This window comes from Candoia aspera, chromosome 8 (genome assembly GCF_035149785.1).
Source record: "Candoia aspera isolate rCanAsp1 chromosome 8, rCanAsp1.hap2, whole genome shotgun sequence".
In the NCBI taxonomy this organism is placed as follows: Eukaryota; Metazoa; Chordata; class Lepidosauria; order Squamata; family Boidae; genus Candoia; species Candoia aspera.
Window position 1 is genome coordinate 70,122,001 of NC_086160.1, and position 20,607 is coordinate 70,142,607.

General features: G+C 42.0%; 1 protein-coding gene across 3 annotated transcripts in view; it reads left to right on the forward strand.

Moving 5' to 3' along the window:
- Positions 1-20,607, forward strand: part of SLC4A4 (solute carrier family 4 member 4) — a 170,849-nt gene that overhangs the window by 114,734 nt on the left and 35,508 nt on the right. For all 3 annotated transcript variants that reach the window (XM_063309922.1, XM_063309920.1, XM_063309921.1), the window contains exons 9-14: positions 3,407-3,494; positions 5,725-5,879; positions 8,167-8,280; positions 8,513-8,687; positions 16,709-16,842; positions 17,113-17,384. In XM_063309922.1, coding sequence (XP_063165992.1) covers positions 3,407-3,494; positions 5,725-5,879; positions 8,167-8,280; positions 8,513-8,687; positions 16,709-16,842; positions 17,113-17,384 — 938 coding nt within the window. The remainder of the gene's footprint in view (positions 1-3,406; positions 3,495-5,724; positions 5,880-8,166; positions 8,281-8,512; positions 8,688-16,708; positions 16,843-17,112; positions 17,385-20,607) is intronic.

The following is a 20,607-nucleotide window of genomic DNA, read 5'->3' on the forward strand; positions in this document are numbered from 1 at the left end:
TGTTTTTATTTGCTCAAAAACCTATGTGGGCTCTCTTTGCAGCGTTTTTTTTTTCCTTATTCAGTAAGAAGAAGGATCCCAACTCTTCACGCACACAAAAATAAACTTTGGTAACTTGTTTGGGAATTCAGGTGTTGGGGTAGAATGATTGTGGTGGCAATGGGGAAAATCAAATCTCCACCATCACATGTTGTTGCTGCTATGGGGTTCTGAAGCTCTTTGACTCAGTCTCAAGAGTTGTAATGCCTTAAAGCAGCCATGCCTCCCCCTGGGATCACACAGCTATCCTCCATACTGTCTGGAGCTTTCTTCACTATGTTTTGGAGATCAACTCAAAGCACTGTTCAGTCCTCTGCAGCTATATCTGTATTGGGGTCCCCAAAATAAAGACCGAGAAGGAGTTTTTTCTCCTGGACATAATGAACTAACAATCTGACTCCCAGAGCTGGCAGACATTGGATTCTCAGAAAATTTCCCAAGCTAGATCTTCTGAAAGTAGATGTAGTTACAGTAGAACTTCACACAGGCATTCAGATGAACGTGATCTGGGAATTACAATAACTGCATCATGCCATCTTATCTCACAGAATCCTTGAGGGATTGTTCAGGTTGATGATCCTTGAACAATCCCCCATAACATCCTTCCCCAACTTCAGGTCTTTTAGGGTTTTGTAATGGCAGATCTCTTTATTCAAGCCAGCGTAGGAGGAGAGGCTGGTTCTGTACCTTGTGGATCATGCATTGTTTATAATCTGGTGCATATACCAAATATTTGTGGGGAGATGGGCGGTAATAGAACTTTGAATAATAAAATAAATAAATAGGGAGTTACTTAGCACTTGGAGATAATTACACTGAATATAACAACTTTACGTGAATGTTTTCCTTGTCATCTGTAAGGAACAAGGCCTTTTTTTAACAGATTCAGTATCAGTAAGAAATTTGTACAGGTCTCTCTTCCATTTGTGTCAGTGCTTTCGTGATAATTTATGCAGAAGATAAAATTTGCACCTAAGTTCCATTGCAATACAGGTGCAGCCTTTTCTCTGTGTTTCTGTTGCCAGTCACCATCTGGATCCCTAAAACTGCGCAACTCTTTTTTACACACCTATTGAAACTTGGAGATTTTCTCTGCCAGAGTGTCCTTGTTTCACATTACAATCCTCAGTTTGAAACAAAGGAAGGTTCAGAAGTAGTATGTAGGATGGGAACAAGAAAATTTTTTACCTGGAGATCAAAAGAATACCAGCAGCAGCTGTTAAATACTTTGCTGGGGCAGGTCAAGCATTTGGTTGATCTTTTTAATTTAGCTGTGTGCCAATCACCATCTGGCCCCTTCCAGATGTGTGGGGAAAACTCCCAGAATTCTTAGTCTTTGGCTGTGCTGGCTAGGAAGTTTGAAATTTCTTGACACAAATGGAAGAATTGGGAAAGCTGTATTATTTTCTTCCTTAGTGGCTTTGCTGGAATGTGGTGGGTTTTGTGTGTGTGTATAATATAATCTCTAATGCCACATTAACACCACATGTAATGTGAAAGTCACGGCTAGCCATCTAAAAGCATTCTTGTATGGTGGGGTAGAAGGGGGCTGGAATTTTATTCTAATTACAGTGGCCATGCTGGAGCTGTTGGCTCAGCAAAAATGATTATATAATTTTTATCCTCCAAATCACAAGTCTGCATTTGATGATGCTTGTCACAAGATGCTGGCAGTAGTAAAGACAGAGAGGGGCAAATAATGGGATACCCTGTATTCTTTGTGACTTCATGGACCAGCCCACGCCAGAGCTTCCTGTCGGTCGTCAACACCCCCAGCTCCCCCAGGGACAAGTCCGTCACCTCTAGAATGTCATCCATTCATCTTGCCCTTGGTTGGCCCCTCTTCCTTTTGCCTTCCACTCTCCCTAGCATCAGCATCTTCTCCAGGGTGTCCTGTCTTCTCATTATGTGGCCAAAGTATTTCAGTTTTGCCTTTAATATCATTCCCTCAAGTGAGCAGTCTGGCTTTATTTCCTGGAGTATGGACTGGTTTGATCTTCTTGCAGTCCAAGGCACTCTCAGAATTTTCCTCCAGCACCACAGTTCAAAAGCATCGATCTTCCTTCTCTCAGCCTTCCTTATGGTCCAGCTCTCGCAGCCATATGTTACCTACCCATATTTGTTGGGTAGGTAAAGGTTTCCCTTGACGTAAAGTCCAGTCGTGTCCGACTCTAGGGGGCGGTGCTCATCTCTGTTTCTAAGCCTTGGAGCCGGTGTTGTCCGTAAGGACCCGTCTGTGGTCATGTGGCCAGCATGACGACACGGAACGCCGTTACCTTCCCGCCGAAGCGGTACCTATTGATCTACTCACATTTGCATGTTTTCGAACTGCTAGGTGAGCAGGAGCTGGGACTAGCAACGGGAGCTCACTCCGCCGCACGGTTTCGAACCGCCGGCCTTCCGATCGGCAGCTCAGCGGTTTAACCCGCAGCGCCACCGCATCCCTATATTTGTTGGGTAGGCAGTATAAAAGTGACTGCCTTTCCCAGCCTGGCAACATCCTGATATATTGGGACTAACATTCACAGACTTCTCAGCCAGTATGGCCTCACTAGCTTGTGAGAGTCTGTTCTGGGAGGACTAATGTTGATTTTAATGCAGCATCTGTAGAAATGCTCTCTGTTGGATTTCCCTTTATGGTTGAGTTTGCTGTTTGCTTTCTTTTTTCTTTCTTTTTAATGACATTTACTTTGCAGCAAGACAGACTTTTGCCCTCTTCAGGGCCTCCTTATTTATTTATATGGCAGTTCTAATTAGCTGATTGAAAAATAAATAATTTAGCAATTTATGCAATTGCCAACGGTAAGGTATCACGATGAAAGCTTTTATATAATACACACAGACACAAACAAAAGGATATGAGTGACAACAACACTAGCAAGATTATTATATATGCACCGTGATGGATTGTGAAGATGTCAGAGTTGGCAGAAATGGCAAAAGTGATTAGCGTGGTCAGGAATAAAACAACAAGTACTTTTGTAAAAGACTGGAAACCTTTTATGAACTTTCTGCTGAAAATGGAAGAAGGTGAAAGGATGATTTATGGTTTGGATGATTGAAAAAGGAGAAAATAAGAGGCTGAAGGGATCTTTGTAATACCAAGAGGGAGGAGGGGTAAGGAGTTGGTTTGTAACTGCTGATAAGAAGGTCGGAAGTCACTTATTTTTTCTTGTTTCCTTAACTATTTTTCTTTCTCAGTCAGTTTTGCTTTTTGCACTTCCTTTTTTCTTTCTTTCTTTCTTTTCTTCATATGTTTTCTTTATATTTGCTTTTTACTTATGTAAAAAAAATATACACATGTGTTTGTGTGTGTGTGTATGAATGATAACAACACTGTTTTTCTTCTTTTCTTCCTGGGGTTCAGGTTCCTGTTCATTTTGCTGGGCCCAAAAGGCAAAGCAAAATCCTACCATGAAATTGGCCGAGCCATTGCGACTTTGATGTCGGATGAGGTAACCTTCCTTTGTGTTGATATGCCTGTGGTCTCCCTGGGATCACAGTGTGCTAATCTTCCAGTGCTTCTGGGAAATGTTAAGGGCTACCTCCCATGAATCTTTCAAGTTTAGTCTTTATATTGCATTCAGGCACATTGGCAGTGATGGTCCTTGGATTCAAATTGGTGGGCATGACTGGGCAATCTCATTGCACACCCAAAAATAGGGGAGGGGCTTTGATCACCTTATTATGCCTGCCATTTTGAAGCCAGTAGCTGTCACGGTGGATTTCCATGAGAGTGCGCTTACTATTATTCTGACCTTGTGAAAATATGGATTTGAAATCTCAACGTTTAGATAGCATTGTCCAAAATAAGTTTGCTGTTTGCAGCAAGTTCAGTCTGAAGACTTTTAACTCACAGATATATTAGGAGTGTGGATGAAGGTCTTCTCACTTGTAGCAGGAAAATGCACAGAATGGAGAAGTAAAAAAGAGCTGTAGGTTAGCTGGCACAGACAGCTGTTGATCCTGTGATCACAGCTGGAAAATGGAAGACCCCCAGGAGGTCTGTTGCAAACAGAGAACTCTGGGATCTCTTAGGATCAGGGTGGTTCTAGACGTGTCTAAACACTCGAAGATTTTAGGATTTAAGTAGCTGTGGTGTTGATTGGAGGGCCTTTGCACAGCTTCGTGTTGTGCGCCAGTTATGCCCTTTCCTGGATTGGGAGACCCTTCGAACAGTCACTCATGCCCTTGTTATCTTCCATATAGACTATTGCAATGTGCTGTACATGGGGCTACCCTTGAAGAGTATCCAGAAACTACAGCTGGTCCAGAATGCAGCTGCGTGGGCAGTTTTTGGTGCCCCTAGATTGGCACACATAACACCTCTGGCTACCAGTCTGCTTCTGGGTCCAATTCAAGGTGTTGGCTATCACCTTTAAAGCCCTACATGGCATGGGGCCAGGCTACCTGAGGGACTGCCTCACCCCCGTTACATCAACCTGTCCCATCCGATCATGCAGAGAAGGCATGTTGCGGACCCCGTCTACAAGATAATTTCATTTGGCAGGGTCCAGGAAGTGGGCCTTCTCTGCAGTAGCTCCCACCCTGTGGAACGTGCTGCCCCCAGAGGTGAGGTTAGCCCCATCGCTCCTGACCTTTTGGAGGAACCTGAAGACTTGGTTCTGCCATCTTGCTTGGGGCAGAGAAGGGAGTAGTTCCGCTTGAGGATGGCTGGCACCCTAGAACACTCCTCACCTACATGAACTGTGTTAGATCTTGCCACTTGGACTTTATTTTTACTCTTATCTTTATAGTTATTTATTAATGGTGTTTATATTTTTATACCTTGCATTGTATTTTATATTCATTGTTTTTATTGATTACTTGTAAACTGCCCAGAGTCCCTGTGGTGGGAGGAGATGGGGGGTGACAAATTTGATAAAGAAATTAAATAAAGAAATAGATTGGTCACAGCCATATTCTGCATGGGCCAATCCATGCTAGATGAGATGGATGGAAGGAATGGAAGGCAGGCAGGCAGGCAGGCTGAGTGAGACGCAGGGACAGAATAGCTGCGGAATATCAGGAGCTTCAGTCTTGTTTTTTTGAGGACAAAATTATGTTTGAAGATGTTATGCTGAGCACAAATGGCTTTTTAACATTCTCCACTGAATTTAGAGGAACATAGAAATTGGGCACAGAGTCTCCCTGATTTCTCTAACAGAAGGATGAATTTGCTAACCATGTCTCAAGGACAGGACTCTGACCATCACACCACCGTTAAGGAACACTCACTCAGTTCTTTAGATCTTGGCTTGGGATTTATTTGAAGTCTGGCAGTCAAGGATGGTTGGAAAGATGACCATTCAAGGAAAGGCAGGACGTTCACAGCTGCTGCACCATTGGCTCGCTCCTGACTCAATAAGTTACAACATCACCTTCTACTCATGAGAATTTCACCAAAGATCTCTTCTTCTTTGAAAGAAGTTTGCAGTTGAGAACTGGTAGGGAAAAAATGCAGGCAAATTTCTTTCCCTGGTACTACTTTAATCATAGATGGCTGCCCCAAAGCACTAAAGTAGCAGGTATCTTCCAACAGGGAACTGGCAAGTTGAGACCCCATCTGGACAAACAGATGGATGTTACATAGATATGGTATATCCTTGCTGTATATCTGTACAAAAATATGCTGGATGGCATTCTCTTCTGCAACTGACCTCTCCTCCGTTCATCCTTTTATAGGTATTTCATGACATAGCCTACAAAGCCAAAGACAGGCAGGACCTGGTCGCTGGGATTGATGAATTTCTGGATGAAGTAATTGTGCTTCCTCCTGGGGAGTGGGATCCTGCCATTAGGATAGAACCCCCCAAGTCTCTTCCCTCTTCTGACAAAAGGTAATAGTGTTTCATCCTGTCTACTACATTACAGCTGGTGAATGCAACTAGCTCTAGAAAGGCGCAGATGCTTTGGCTTAAACTTCAGAGTCAAGAGCTAGGAGGTAGAATTCTAGTCCATGCGATTGTGTTTGAGATGCTCCTAATAGTTTTCTTGCTGTTGCTCAGATCTGAAATTCAAGCATGGAGTTAGTAGGTCTACAACTTTCTAGGCAAATCCTACTAATTAAGCAGAAAACAGTACCCTAATCAAGGAACTACCAAGGAGGAAACCACACCCCCACCAACACTGGCAGGGCATAAACAGGGAGCAAATCCCACACTCATTCACACTCATGATGTTAGCTTTTTGTTGTTGTTCAGTCATTAAGTCATGTCCAGCCCTTCGTGACCCCATGGACCATAGCACGCCAGGCCTTCCTGTCCTCCACTGTCTCCCAGAGTTTACTCAGATTCATGTTCACTGCATCGGTGATGCTATCTAACCACCTCATCCTCTGCCGTCCCCTTCTCCTTTTGCCTTTGGTCTTTCCCAGCATCAGGGTCTTTTCCAGTGAGTCCTCTCTTCGCATTAGGTGGCCAAAGTATTTGAGCTTCAGCTTCAGTATCTGTCCTTCCAATGAGCAGTCAGGGATGATTTCCTGTAGGGTCAACTGATTTGACCTCCTAGTCAGTAATAAAACATCTGCAAGCCAACAACCAAGCTCAGACAGCATCAAGGACTCCACAGTTTAACCCTGAGCTACGGAGATTCTCTTCTATAGGAACAAGAGAGATGGTAAGAAGGAAAGAGAGATGGTAAGAAGAAATCAAGTATGTGATTGTCTAAAGCTTAGTGCTTATCCAGGTGACTAATTTAGGACACACCAGTTAACACATCAGTGCCCTAAACTGAGCTTACTCCTCTTCGGGGAGTAAGTAACAAGCCAAACATTAATTTTAGCACTTTCATGTAGAAGAAAAACTTTTAGGAAAAACCTTCGGAGCATGGCTTCAGAGATGATCTGTGGTGGTGCTTCCAAGCACCCAAATTTATATTTCACCATTGGTTGATAACAACTGAGTTGAATGTTTGTTGCAGATTACTAAGCATTTCTCCTTACAGATTTAGGAGACAGAATTGTTCCATAAGCAAAGCAGGAGAAAGACATGTTAAAATAAACCTAGGAAGAATGCAGGTCCCATGCCCAAATCTTTCCTTCTTGGGGAAAGTGATGGGAAACAAAAAAAGATGCAGCATTGAGGGAAGGCACATGCCCTTCTTAAAATAATGGCAACATCCTTAGGAGCAGAAGTGATTACTCCTGATCTCCCACAAAGATACTTCTCTATAGGAATAGCACCCCCACCAGCCCAGGGATTCTCAACCAGGGTTCTGTGGCACCCTCGGGTTCTGCAAGAGGTCACTAGGGATTCCCTAGGATAACACGATTTATTTAAAGTGTAATTTCAAATTTGGGCAACTGCACGTTAAAGAGGTAAGTTTCATTCTTTATTTTTAGTTTAAGAACCCTGTTAATGCATCTATACAGGCCTACCCATGAAGCGAATATAATAATTTTGTAACTTTTGGCCTAATTTGAGCCTGTATGTGCAGGCGTTCACCGAGACCTGAAAAATATTTCAAGGGTTCCTCCCTCAAAGGGTTGAGGAAGGCTGCCCTGGAGTCACAAAAGAACTTCTGTCACATATAAGATCTATGAATTATTTTACGTTCGAGACATCTGCAAAACTAAGAAATTGTTTACAGCAATTCCATTGTTACCATGGCTTTTGTGGACATCTCTTATATATGATAAAAGTTTGGATATAAAAGCACATATTTCAAATTATTGTTAGATATAAAAGATTAGGAACATGGTACTTTTCAGAGGTAGACTTTTTGCTCATAGTATGCATTTATTTATTAAAAATATTTCTATACTATGTCTTACAACAAGCAGTTTATGAAGTCCCAGTTCTTTATTAAAAATAAAATAAAATCTGAAAACAAAAAATTAAGGAAATATTATTATTTCACAAACCATCCATTAAAAGGCAAATATTAGGGAAATTAAAAGCTGGGGAAGGATAAACCTCACTAGATAGGTTTTTAAAATATGCCTAAAATGCATCAGCATTAAAGCCTGGTGTTCTACAGAGGACAGGTTAGTTTATATTAATACCAAACATGATTTAAGAAGGTTATAGAGGACTCGATATACATTTTTGTGTTTCTGTGTGTGTATCTGTATGAAGTTTGCATCAAATGTGCACATTCAATTCTATTCTCATTCTTTCTGCGCAGGAAAAACTTGTATGCAGGTGGTGAGAATGTCCAGATGAATGGAGATACCCCTCATGAGGGAGGAAATGGAGGAGGGGGACATGGGGACTGTGAGGAATTGCAGCGAACTGGCAAGTAAGTGACAAAAGTTCATACCTTAATGTGGGATATTTGGCAAGTTTGTTATAAATGGTCTTTTTTACGGAGTCCCCTTCAGATGGCTTCAACTCGCATCCTTCTTGTGGGGCATGCTGTTGGTTGGCAATTTGTGGGGAAGGTATTACAGCGGCCCTGGAAAATGTGCTTTGCGATGCTGTTTTCAAGCTCTCCTTTGGACTAGTGTAATTGTGACACTTCTTCTTCTTAGATTTTTTGGGGGGTTCATCAAAGACATCAAGAGGAAAGCCCCTTTCTTTGCCAGTGACTTCTACGATGCCTTCAACATCCAAGCTCTGTCTGCTATTCTCTTCATTTATCTGGCAACTGTAACCAATGCCATCACTTTTGGAGGTCTGCTGGGAGATGCAACAGACAACATGCAGGTGAGTCATGGTCCTGAAGAAGCCAATCCCAACGGGATGGAGTTAGGCAACACAGCTTTGTCTGTAGCCTTATCCCACACTTGTAGTTTGCCATGCAAAGCAAAACAGCTGATCCAGTGGGACTCCCTGGATCCAAGTTTTTTTCATCTTGGATCTGGATGGAGTAGCACTGCCCCAAACAGGTGCGGTGAGCAATTTGAGGGTCCTCCTAGACCTGTGGCTCCTGCCTGAAGAGCAGGTGACAACCATGGCTTCGCAGGCCTTTGCACAGCTCCATCTTGTGTACCACTTGCACCCACTCCTGTATTAAGAGGCCCTGTTCATGGTCACTCACATCTTGGTTACCTTGTGATTTGATTACTGTGATGCACTCTATGTGGGGCTGTCTGTGGTGAGCTGCATTGGTTACCATTGTGCTTCTGGGTACCATTCAAGGTGCATGTTCTTACCTATAAAGCCCTTCATGGCTCAGGGCTAGGTTACTTGTCAGACATCCATCTCCAATTACATCTGCCCATCTAGTAATATCTAACAGGCTCATCATGCTTCAAATCCTGTCTCTTAGGCAACATCATCTAGAGGACCCTGGAGATGAGTCTTTTCTGTTGATGCTCCTGTCCTTTGGAACTGAATTCCCCTGAGATTCGGTTGACCTCAACCCTGCCCGCCTTTTGAAAAGCATTAAATGCCTGTTTTTTTCTTAGGCATTGGATCTGGGAGTGTTATGGCCCACTGGATGAGTTTATCCCAGTATTTATGTGTTTCCATGTTATTGTTTTGAATTGTGTTTTTATACTTGGTTTTATTATGTGGTTTTTTAACTGACTTATTACTGTTTATTGGTGATGTACCCTGTCCTGAGTCATGTGCTGAGTAGGGTAGCTATCTAAATCTGTTAAATAAACAAATCTCATACATCAGTATGATCTCTTAGGAACATCTGTCTGGAGCAGTAAAACATGAATATTTGTTTGATCAAGTAGCAACATCTGTGGCCCAAAATAATCCCTGTGGTCCAACCAGGAATGGGCAAGTGCTCTGTTGTCTATCACTGTCCCAGGCATGGCTGGAGATGCTGTGGAGATCTTGTCCCAGCGCCTAGAGGCTGTTGGTGTCCGAATGGGAGAAAACAGGCTGAAATTGAACCCAAGTAAGACAGAGTTGCTGTTTTTCCATCAGTTTTCTGTTAGCTCCAGTGTCTCTCAAGAAGCTGGCATTGCCTCTGAGATACTTGTGACTTGTGGTCCTTCTGGACTCCCAGCTATTGCTGGAAGAGTATTGGAGGCTGTGTCAAGGAGGTCCTCTACCCAGCATAAGTTGCGGTGAATATTGCTGCCCTACTTGGAGGAGGAAGACCTTGTTAAAGTGACTCATATCACCAGTTGTTTGGTTTAGTGCATGGTGCTCTATATGGGGCTGTCATTGAAGACACTTGGAAACTGCAGTTGGTCTAGAACGCAGGGTTGTCAAGAACTTAACACTAAGATCATGTTATACTACACCCTTTAGGCCTGGAACTGGTGGCATGTAAATTGATCTATAAAGCCCTTTCTTGGCTTGGCCCCAAGGTACCTTCAGGAATGTCTGTTTCAACTGGTTTGACCCATCTGAACCATCTTTCTTGCGAGAAGCTGTTACTAGTGCCCCATTTTCCAGAAGTGAGGTGGGAGGTGAGGCCTGGAGGCACTGTTTCTTCCTGATCGCCCTGGCCCTGTGGTGGTGTGATTGTATTACCATCTAAAAGTTAATTAGGTTAGTTAAGATTTTGGATGTTAAATGCCATGGTTGTGTCATTGTCTGCTTTGATTTTACTTGGTTATCTTATCTTTTTTTATGTGTACCATGGATGTTTCATTCCCGTATATTGTATATGTTGTGAACCACCAAGAGTCATGAGATGTGACAAAGAATCAATCATTCAATCTATCAGTCACCTGCAAGACAGTATCGATGCTAATAGTGTGTTGCAAACACTAATAGAGTTGTGTTATATGGGAGAGTAATTGAGTTCTTTGTTTTGCATATTAAATATGTAATTAAATAAAGATGGATGACCTCTTCTAATTTAGAGCCACAAGCCTCAAAAACTAGTGGAACGTCAAAGGGAGGGGAATAAAACCTTGGACAAGAACAATGATTTTGTTCCTAAACTCTTAGATAGCTAATCCATATCAGACAGATACTAATAGTTTAATCAGTATTTCTATTACTCTGTGTTTAATGGAGTATCAGTGTTTAATGTCTAAAAAGAGATACCAAGAGTCTGGAAGCTCTGCGATCCTTGATTTGTAGCATATGTTGTGTTTTCTTTATATTTGCTCCCGATGCATCAGTCTTCTCGTAATTGTCCATGCGTCTTAGGACTGAATCACAGCAGTGAGAACAGGTTCAAGGCTTAGCCTAGTTCAGATGAAATCCTGAAATACGCTCCCTGTAGATTTAAATGAGTTTTGCTTTTTCCACCACAAAGGGAAGTGTTACCATACAGAATGATTTACTCCTTACTGGCCTGCATGCTGGATGTGTATGTTGGGGTGGGGGAGGTGGGGAGGGAGTGTTTTTTATTTCCATACTGCATTTTCAGAAAGCCTAAATAAAATTAATCCCCTTCCATGGGACGCCAGGAAATGGAGAGAGAAACCATTTCTGCTCTCAATCTTACTGGCCAAATATTTGTTTGCAGCATGGATGCCTTTAATTTAACAATTACCCCTCTGATTCATTTACCTCTTCCAGAACATCTGGGCCTGCAAGGTTTTATTTCTTTGATCTTTCATATTTTAATGCAATTTCTGTCTAGTTTTTTAGGCAATCCAGGTTGGCTTTTGCAGATCTTTATGATGGATGCAAATAAAACATTGGTAGACATACCAGCAAGGAAATCTACCTATACAAGAGGTGATAATCTTGAGAATAAGTTGTTTTAGACTTCAAATGTTATGGCCAGAGAGCATTAATATTTTAAGAGAAGGAAAACGGTCCTATGTTTGTGGAATGAATCTTTGTTTTGACGAGGCTGTTTCATGGCTGGTGCAAAGACACAGCTTTGGGGCGAACCAGCTACCAGAAGGGTGGAGATGTAGCAATGATCTGTTCGGAAGATCCAGTGCTAAAGTTCCTTCTTTCCCCTCCTCTCCCTGTCAGTGATAGGACTAGGACAAGATTCCCTTTGGCAGCTTCCAGTTTCACTCCTGGATTTTCCACCTCTCAGTTTATCTGCTCCCACCTTTTTTACCCATCATGGTGCTGTTTCTTTCTCTTTTTTCCCCTTCCTCCTTAACTCTCTGGCTATATTTGCATGGCACCCTTGACCAGGTCAGAGAATAACAGCCTTTGTGCAACAAGCCACTTTTGATTATTGTGTTATAAAAACCCAGCCTGTGCAAAGCCTGGAGATTAATTCAGTAACCCCAAATAAATTAATTGTTCAAACCCAGACTCTTTGTTCTTTCCCTCCCTGTCCTTAACTGACATAGAATCACAGAATTGGAAAGGATCTTAGAGGTCATTTAGTCCAACTTCTGTTCAGGCAGGATCTTCTACAGCATCTCTGACAGATGACCATCCAGCTTCTCTTGAAGACATCTAGTGATGGAGAACTCACCACTTCATGTGGCAAACTGTTCTGTTGGCAGTGTCTCTGTTTCCTTTAAAAGTCTGGGGACAGATCTTCTGTTGTTCTACTGTCATTTTCTCCAGAGAACCTCTAGGGAAGGGAGGAAAAATATGTTGGGTTCTGAATTTGTAGGGTAATCAGGTTGTGGATGCCCTGGACTTTCATCTGATAGTCCAATCTTAATGGCATCACTATTGCCTTCTGTCTGCTCGTGTTGCAATTCAGGAACGAAGAGGAAACTGGAAGGGCTGAATGAAGTCTTCTCTCTGGAGGCCAACAAAAGTCTCTGCCAAGGTAAAGGACATGGTGATAGTAATTACTCAGAAGGAAGCTGTAATTTCAGGAAGGCCTAAAACAAAGCAACTTAATTCCCAAGAATATCATACCAGACCTTGAATGAGAATTTCCCAGAAACACCAGACACAAGCAGCCAAGGCTGGAGAAGCAGTTAAGGAAGCAACTCAAGGATTCTAGTGGAAAGCCTGGAATGGTCTATAGGCCGACAATTTGAGTTCCCAACTGGAGCAACAGGGCACCTGTTCCCCACCCAAGCTTCCTGCCTTATCAAATTTTGTTTTATTTTTTTAAAATTATCTTAATTCTTTGCAAGGCAAAGCATCAGCTTCAGTCATGATCTGCATTTCCAACAATGCCTCAGCATTTCCTATAGACCGTAAAGGCATTTTGAGAAATTAAAATGGGATGGCTGAAGCCCAGGTCTTTCTTTGCCTTCTAGTGTATGGATGTTTGGTGATTGGCTATACCCCCATGTTGTATGACAGGGCTCATAACCTGTGTTTAGAGTTCCAAATGCATCTCCTGTCCTAAAAGATTGAGGGCTCTTGACCTAGAGTCTTGGAACAAGGGAAAAGCTGCTGTTGTTAGTGTAGACAAATGGACTATTGAAATGGACTATTGGTTTCACTCAGAATATTCCAGTGCATAGAAACCAGAAGCATTTCCAAGCTATCAAAGTAGATTGGTTCTCATGATTGGCAAAACTGGCTGGAGCTGATAAAAGTTGTAATCCAGGATTGTTAGAGTGCAACTTGAAGAAGGCTAGTATAGTACATGGTTATGGTTGCATTTGCTCCCCACAAAACACAGAACCATTCTACCTTACTCTGAGATAGCCAGTGTCAGTCTGTACTGACAATACTTCAGGTCTTGGCAGACATAAAATGGAATGTACAGAAAGTGACACTGCAGATTTTAGATAGGTTGATAATTGTACAACAACCTTACAGGTTGACATCCATCATTACTGTGCAAGCTTTAGGTCTAGATGTGGAAGTTTTAACTGGTTTAACCACCACACTGTTATAAGCTGAGTTTTACACAGAGACATATGCAAAGGGAGTGGTGCCAACATGTCTCCACATAGAAGTCTGGATCAGGACCAGACATACAGTACCTGGTAGCACCCACAATTAAAAAAATACTGTTTCTCTCTTACTTGGAATAGCCTCGGTCCATGCCAGTGTCTCTCCGCAGGAGATCAAACTCTTCATTCTTTTTTATATTTATTGGGATCTACACAATCTACATTTGCTGATGCATTGGGAGTGCTTTCCCCACCCCACCCCTGAGATGTACTTCCTTATCTCTGCAAATAAAAAAGTCTCTTCTGGGGAGTGTGTTGCAGTTCTTTGTGTTTTGTTGTTTATGTGCTAGTGAGTTCAGATCTGCATTGGTTCAGAAGGACTCGGGGTACAGAAATGGTTATTGCTTGTCCAGTGTTTTGTCTGATAAGGGTGGAGAGAGGATTGGTGATGATACAAGTCATTTTGGCTTGGGGGGGCCTTGAATCAAGGTTTAGTGCTTCCAAGAAAATAGCTTGTTTCTGGGTATGGAATGTTTTAAATAGTTTGAACTGAGCGCTAGATTTATCTGTTTATTCATAGACCGAGTCCAGCCCTGACTTTTGATGTAAACGCCTCAGAGTCTACTGAATAAACACAATAAATATGAATCATAAACGTCCAAAATAACTATAAGGATAAAAAGAGAAAAAAAAAACATTTGATAAAAAGAGCAGCTTTCAAAAAGGAAATCAAAGTACTATTCAATGTTTAAGGAGATAGCTTTGGGGGGGCGGGGCTGGGTTCCTAAAAATAAGCAAAATCTGACTGACAAACGTATCCCCCAAGTTTGGATGCCATTATGGAGAACACGTTCTTCACTGTATTCTGACGCCCCAGAGGTGGGACCGGTGGGTTACACCTCAAGGAAGTAGATTCAAAATTGGGTACCAGGATGAACTTCCTAACAATAAGGCTGCCAGCCAGTGGAAAGGGCTGCCATACAACGTGGTGAGAAGTTCTTCAGTAGAGGTCTTCAGACAGAGGTTAGATGATCATCTAGTAGGCAAGTTATTTGTTTGTCTGTTTGTTTGTTTATCAAATTTGTCACTGCCCATCTCCTCTCACCAGAGGGACTCTGGGTGGTTTACAACAAAATAATCAGAAAGACAGTAAGTATATAATACAATTACCATATATAAACATACACTATATAAAAAACAATTACAATAACGAATAAATATAGATGAAAATGAAGTCCAGATGGCTATGATCTAATTCAGTCCTTGTGTGGGAGGAGCACTTTAGGGCACTAGCCATCCCCAGGCATGACTATTCCCCTCCCCACCCCAAGCCAGGTGGCAGAGCCTGCACGAGCAGCAATTTGGACTATACAGGTAGTCCTTGCTTAACAACCACAATTGGGACCAGAATTTTGGTTGCTAAGTGAAGCAATCATTAAGCGGATCTGACCTGATTTTATGACCTTTTTTGTAGCGGCCGTTAAGTGAATCACTGTGTCCGTTAAGTGAACCACGGGGTCGTTCAGCAAATAATGTGGTTCCCCATTGATTTTGCTTGCCAGAAGCTGGCCAGGAAAGTTGAAAATGGCAATCATGTGACCATGGGATGCTGTGATGGTCATATATGCAAACTGGTTGCCAAGTGCCCGAATCGTGATCATGTGACTGGGGACGCTGCAGTCGTCATAAGTCTGAGAACTGGTCATAAGTAATTTTTTTTCAACGCTGTTGTAAGTCCAAACCATCACTAAACAGATGGTGGTTAAGTGAGGATTGCCTGTATCAGGGCTTCTCAACCTTAGCATGCTGGCTGGGGAATTCTGGGAGTTGAAGTCCACACATCTTAGAGTTGCCAAGGCTGAGAAACACTGGAGTAGATAATCTCTAAAATCCTTTCCAATTCTGTGATTCTATGATAGCAGTCCACTAAATGTAGAAGGTGGGTCTCCATACAGAAAGGCATATAATCAAGATTTCAGTTGGTGCATAGATTTTATAGGCAGGCAGTTTCCTCCTGTGATCTTGCCCTTTGCAGGTGTAAAAGCTAAGCAAGGAACATGAATGTAAGGGGCTATATGGGCTCCAGATGAATATTTGTGAGCTCAGCTGTCATTTACTATTATAACTACCATCAATCAGAAGGATCAGCCAAGGACTCGGAAACATACGGGGCTTAGCAGTGCTATGTGGTTTCAAACTGTAATTCTCTTCTGCAAAAGCAATAACTTCTGCTGCAAAGAATTTTGCTGACAGTGAATTAAATAAAGTGGTTCAGCTTCTTCATCCAGTTCAATATGTCAGTTATTTCCTCTCTCCCCCTCTATAATGTGGAAGTCCTGAAAACTTTGTGAAGCATCTTTATTTTTTTTTTATTTTTCGTGTTTACAAGCAAGAAAGAGAAATTATAAGGCTGATACAAGTTGAATTCTATATTTCACTGTCAAGGATAGCTGACACATTAACTAAGATCTATTTGTTTTGAAACTTAGTTAACTATCTAATGAAAAATGTGGAAAGGCAAACTTTACAACAGCTTTCTGGTAGCCTTTAAATGAGTTTTTAAAATTATATTTAATTAAATCTCAAGGGCTCATATTTGGAAGGGGGTTGGTAGCCTGCTTGGTGTCATAAATGCATGTATTCCTTCAGGAGTTTGCCAAGGAGGGAGACGCTTTGACCTTCTCATTGACCATGCTGGCAGTATCCAAAGTTCCACACCACTGTTTTAGAATGATAAAAGAGTTCTCCAGTAGTGACTGCTGAATTTCTGTGACGTCTTATCCCCACTGAATAGAAAGAGGGGAGAGGAACTAAGGCCTGGAGAATGAGTTATCCATGGCCAGCTGGTGAGTTCATGGCAGGACTGTTGTTCAAACTAATTTATTGTTCATCTTCTAAATTGCAATGTCCCAGTAGAGGACCTCATATTCCTGCTGATTTTGCTTTCCAGGAATGGAAAAAGAAATTCACTTCATGTGGTCCAGAATTGTCCATTCTTCTCTGGTGGGCATTATGGGTATTTAAAAGACCGGAGTGGAAATGAATTTAATATGGATGTATTTGTTTGTTCTTTGCACCTAGGGCGTGTTGGAAAGCTTTCTGGGCACAGCAGTTTCAGGAGCAATTTTTTGTTTCTTTGCTGGCCAGCCACTTACTATTCTGAGCAGCACTGGACCTGTCTTGGTCTTCGAACGACTTTTATTTAACTTTAGCAGGTAAGCCTGAAAGGCTGAGATGCTGGTAGGATCATGGTGGCTTCTGGTAGAGAAACGTACAGCAACCTTCTAGCCTGAGTGTCCTCCAGGAATGTTGATCTGCAGTTCCCCTCGTTCCCAGTCAGCCCTTCGGAAGGGTCCCAAATTCTGGAATGACTAGTGATTCCATAAATAAATATATACCATTTAAATAGGTGTATGCTATTTTCTCTTCTTTTATATAATAGTGCTTTCCTTATCTTCAGTCTTACTTGACTTCTTTGTTTGCAGAGACAATGACTTTGATTATCTGGAATTCCGTCTCTGGATTGGCTTGTGGTCAGCATTCCTGTGTCTGGTCTTGGTTGCTACTGATGCGAGCTTTTTAGTTCAGTACTTCACCCGGTTCACAGAAGAAGGCTTCTCATCTCTTATCAGCTTCATCTTCATTTATGATGCCTTCAAGAAGATGATCAAAGTAGCTAAAGATTACCCCATTAATTCCAATTTTAAAGTGAATGATATTACACTTTATTCCTGTACCTGCGCACCACCAGATCCAGGTAAGGTTGCCTTGTTTCAAGGGGGAATTCCTCTAACAAAACTTGGAATCTTTCTTGCCTGTCTTGGAGTTCCATATGGTTGTCCCTGCACACAAAAGTTTAAGGTACCAAACTTTCATCCTTGTTCCATTAGATTCCATTTGTAGTATCAGGAGGATGAATTTTGCTTCCAATAGCTAATTGTGCCCTTTAGTGTCTAAGCAAGGTAAGCCTAGAGCATCCTTGCTCCAGTTGGGACTTTCCATAATTTTTAACAAGCATGGTCTTTGTTTGCTGTACCTGCTGCAACGGAAATGAACAGTTGTGGGCTGTTCGGATCTCTCCAAATCTCCTGTGTAGCTTCTAGAGCAGTGTTTTCCAAACTTTGCAACTTTAAGAAGTATAGAGTTCAGCTCCCAGAATTCTGCAGCCAGCTGGGGAAATCTATGCACCGACTGAAATCTTGATTATATGCCTTTCTGTATGCAGTCTCACCTTCTGCATTTAGTGGACTGCTATCATAGAATCACAGAATTGGAAAGGATTTTTAGAGATTATCTACTCCAGTGTTTCTCAACCTTGGCAACTCTCAGATGTGTGGACTTCAACTCCCAGAATTCTGGGAGTTAAAGTCCACACATCTTAAGAGTTGCCAAGGTTGAAAAGTGGTAACTTCACAACTGCTGAAGTGGGCAAGATCAACCCCACACTCACTCACACTGAAGTTACCTAGTTGGGTAATGAAACATCTGCAAGCCAACAACCAAGCTCAGAGAGCACCAAGAACTACCCACTTCAAACCTGAGCTATAGATACTCTCTTCTATTGTAGGATCAACATTTTCAACTCCTTTTACTTTGTGGGGAAGGAGTAATGGCTTAAGGTAACCATTCACCCCTTTACCACCTTTTTCTGCTGATTGTTATTCCCATCTGGGAGATTTAAATGGGTAAAATGTTGCCCTTTGAAATCCTCAACCCCCAGATTTTGGCACCAACCATTATGGTGATGTCAGAACTTCATTGGCCACATCCCCAAAATAAGCTATGGACCTGTTGTAAGAAAATTGCATTAAATGTCTCATGGTAGAGATTTAAGATTGAGATACTGTAATTGAGAGGCAGTGACGGGGTGAATAGTTTGATACCGGTCTCTGCTGAGAAAAAAAGATGGGTGGCTGGGAGTTGAAGTCCTATAAATCCAGAGGACACCAACTGCAACTAGCCTACCCTAAAATATTTATAATTGAAAAAAAATCCTCAGCTGAAGATGGCATACAAGGCATCTTCTCAGCATTAAAATGAATCTTACACCTAAAAAACAGGAGTACCAAGAACAAAATTTAAATAACATTGCACAGGATATCTGATAATTGCTGTTGAGTTGAAATGAGTCAGACATTTGGCACAGGCAAAACAAGCCTGAGCATCTGGTGTACCTGCCAAACAGGAAGATGAGCCAGTGTCCTCTTCTGAACCTTACCTGTTTGCCTAAGGCGGCCTTTGCTGGATGCTTTTCAGCTACGAATTAAATATGAAGGTGGCATGTTCAGCCTCCCAAATGACCAGTCCTAGACCTCAGGCCCACTTGGAAGGTGTAGGACTTCACACCAATGCTCACTATTGAGTACATCATCTTGGGGTGGCTCTTAGTAGAATTATAGGCCCAGAAGAGGAACTGAAAAGATCATTGTAACCTCTTTGTTGAAACCCAAACCGTTCCTAGCCTGGTTGCTTCCAGATGTGTGAGTTGCTTCCAGATTATTCTGGGATTCCTCAGCCAGAATAATCATCAGTGAATATTCTGGCAGTTGGTCCACACATCTGCTTTGACCATACAGGATGGATTCCATTTTTCATTTAACCTCACAGTGTCTCACTCTAACTGTTTCCAGCAAGCAGAAATTAGAAGAGATATATCTTTCCTTTTTTTTTTTCTCGATAAGTCTTTTTGAAGAGTGTTTTTCATTCATTTTCTTCTCCCATGGAAAGAAAAAGAGTTAGCGATAGTCCTAGCTTGGGGATGTGGTAGAAACACTACCAGCATCTCTTTTTGAGGGTCTTCAGAAGAATTTGTGGTCTTGTAAAAAGCCAACAGAAAGCAGGGAAGGATAACAGTCACCAAAGTTAAGGGAGAGGAACTTATCTGCTCAGTAGTCCCTGAATTCCTGGTTGTAGGGTTGTATCTAGAGATATAGATACAATTTCCAGCCTCTGTATGTTCAAACCAGGAGGTCTGAAGTGGAAGAAGGCTTGTATTAGCTTGGACACATGGAGACTGGAGAGAGGAAAGGTCAGTCCTCTTCTCTGCCCCTGTTGAACTCTCCGTGCTTTCATGGAAATCCCTAATAGGGCTATAGTCTCACAGTGAAATTTATTTCTGAAAAAAAAACTGCCACTGGACTGTTAGAGGAAGAAGTTTTTCTTGAAGGTAGAATTCTGAGCACACCAAGCTGCTTTTTGTATTGCAAAAGCACTCCCCAATACCTAATCCTAACCAGAATACCAGAAACGGAGGTTACAAATGTCCATGTTCCCCTACTGGAATTATTTACAGACCTTTGCCCCTGATTTCTCCAGTAGTATAGTGTGGGACCCCCTTGAAGCCATCTTTAACATTCAGCTAACGTTCTGAAATGTATCATTCAAATCAGTTCCACCAAGAGGTGGTGATCTTCCCAACACTGGATGTGTTCAAGTGGAAGCCAGACCACCATCTGCTGGGGACACTTTAATTTGGATTCTTGACCCTGACTTTATGGCCTCTCCTAGCTCCAGGATTCTGTGCTTTTATGGCTATCACATGTTTTTGTGATTTTCCAACTAACCATTAAAAAAAAAATCAGTCAATTAATCATGGAATGAATTATCTAAGTCATCTTAGGGCAGCTTACAACTTTACAGGTAGACTGTGTAAAATAAAGAGGCAATATAAAATGTATAAGGCAGCAGTAAAAACTAATGGAAGTCTTAAAGAAGGTCTCCCAAGCAGAGATGTATGGGATGAAGATGCTGGGCGAGTCTCACTAGCATTTGCTTCTAGCGTTTGATTGATACACAACCTGGCAATGTATCCTGGGGCCCAAAGGCCTTTGACGTGCCTTCTGGAGCCCATCCAAAAATTGCTACCAAATTGCCAAGTTTAATGTGGTATTAAATGGGGAGTGCTCAATCATATTCAAATGTAAGTTTAAACTGAAATATTTTTAAAAATTCAATTATTTAGGTATGTTTGCCTCCTTGAG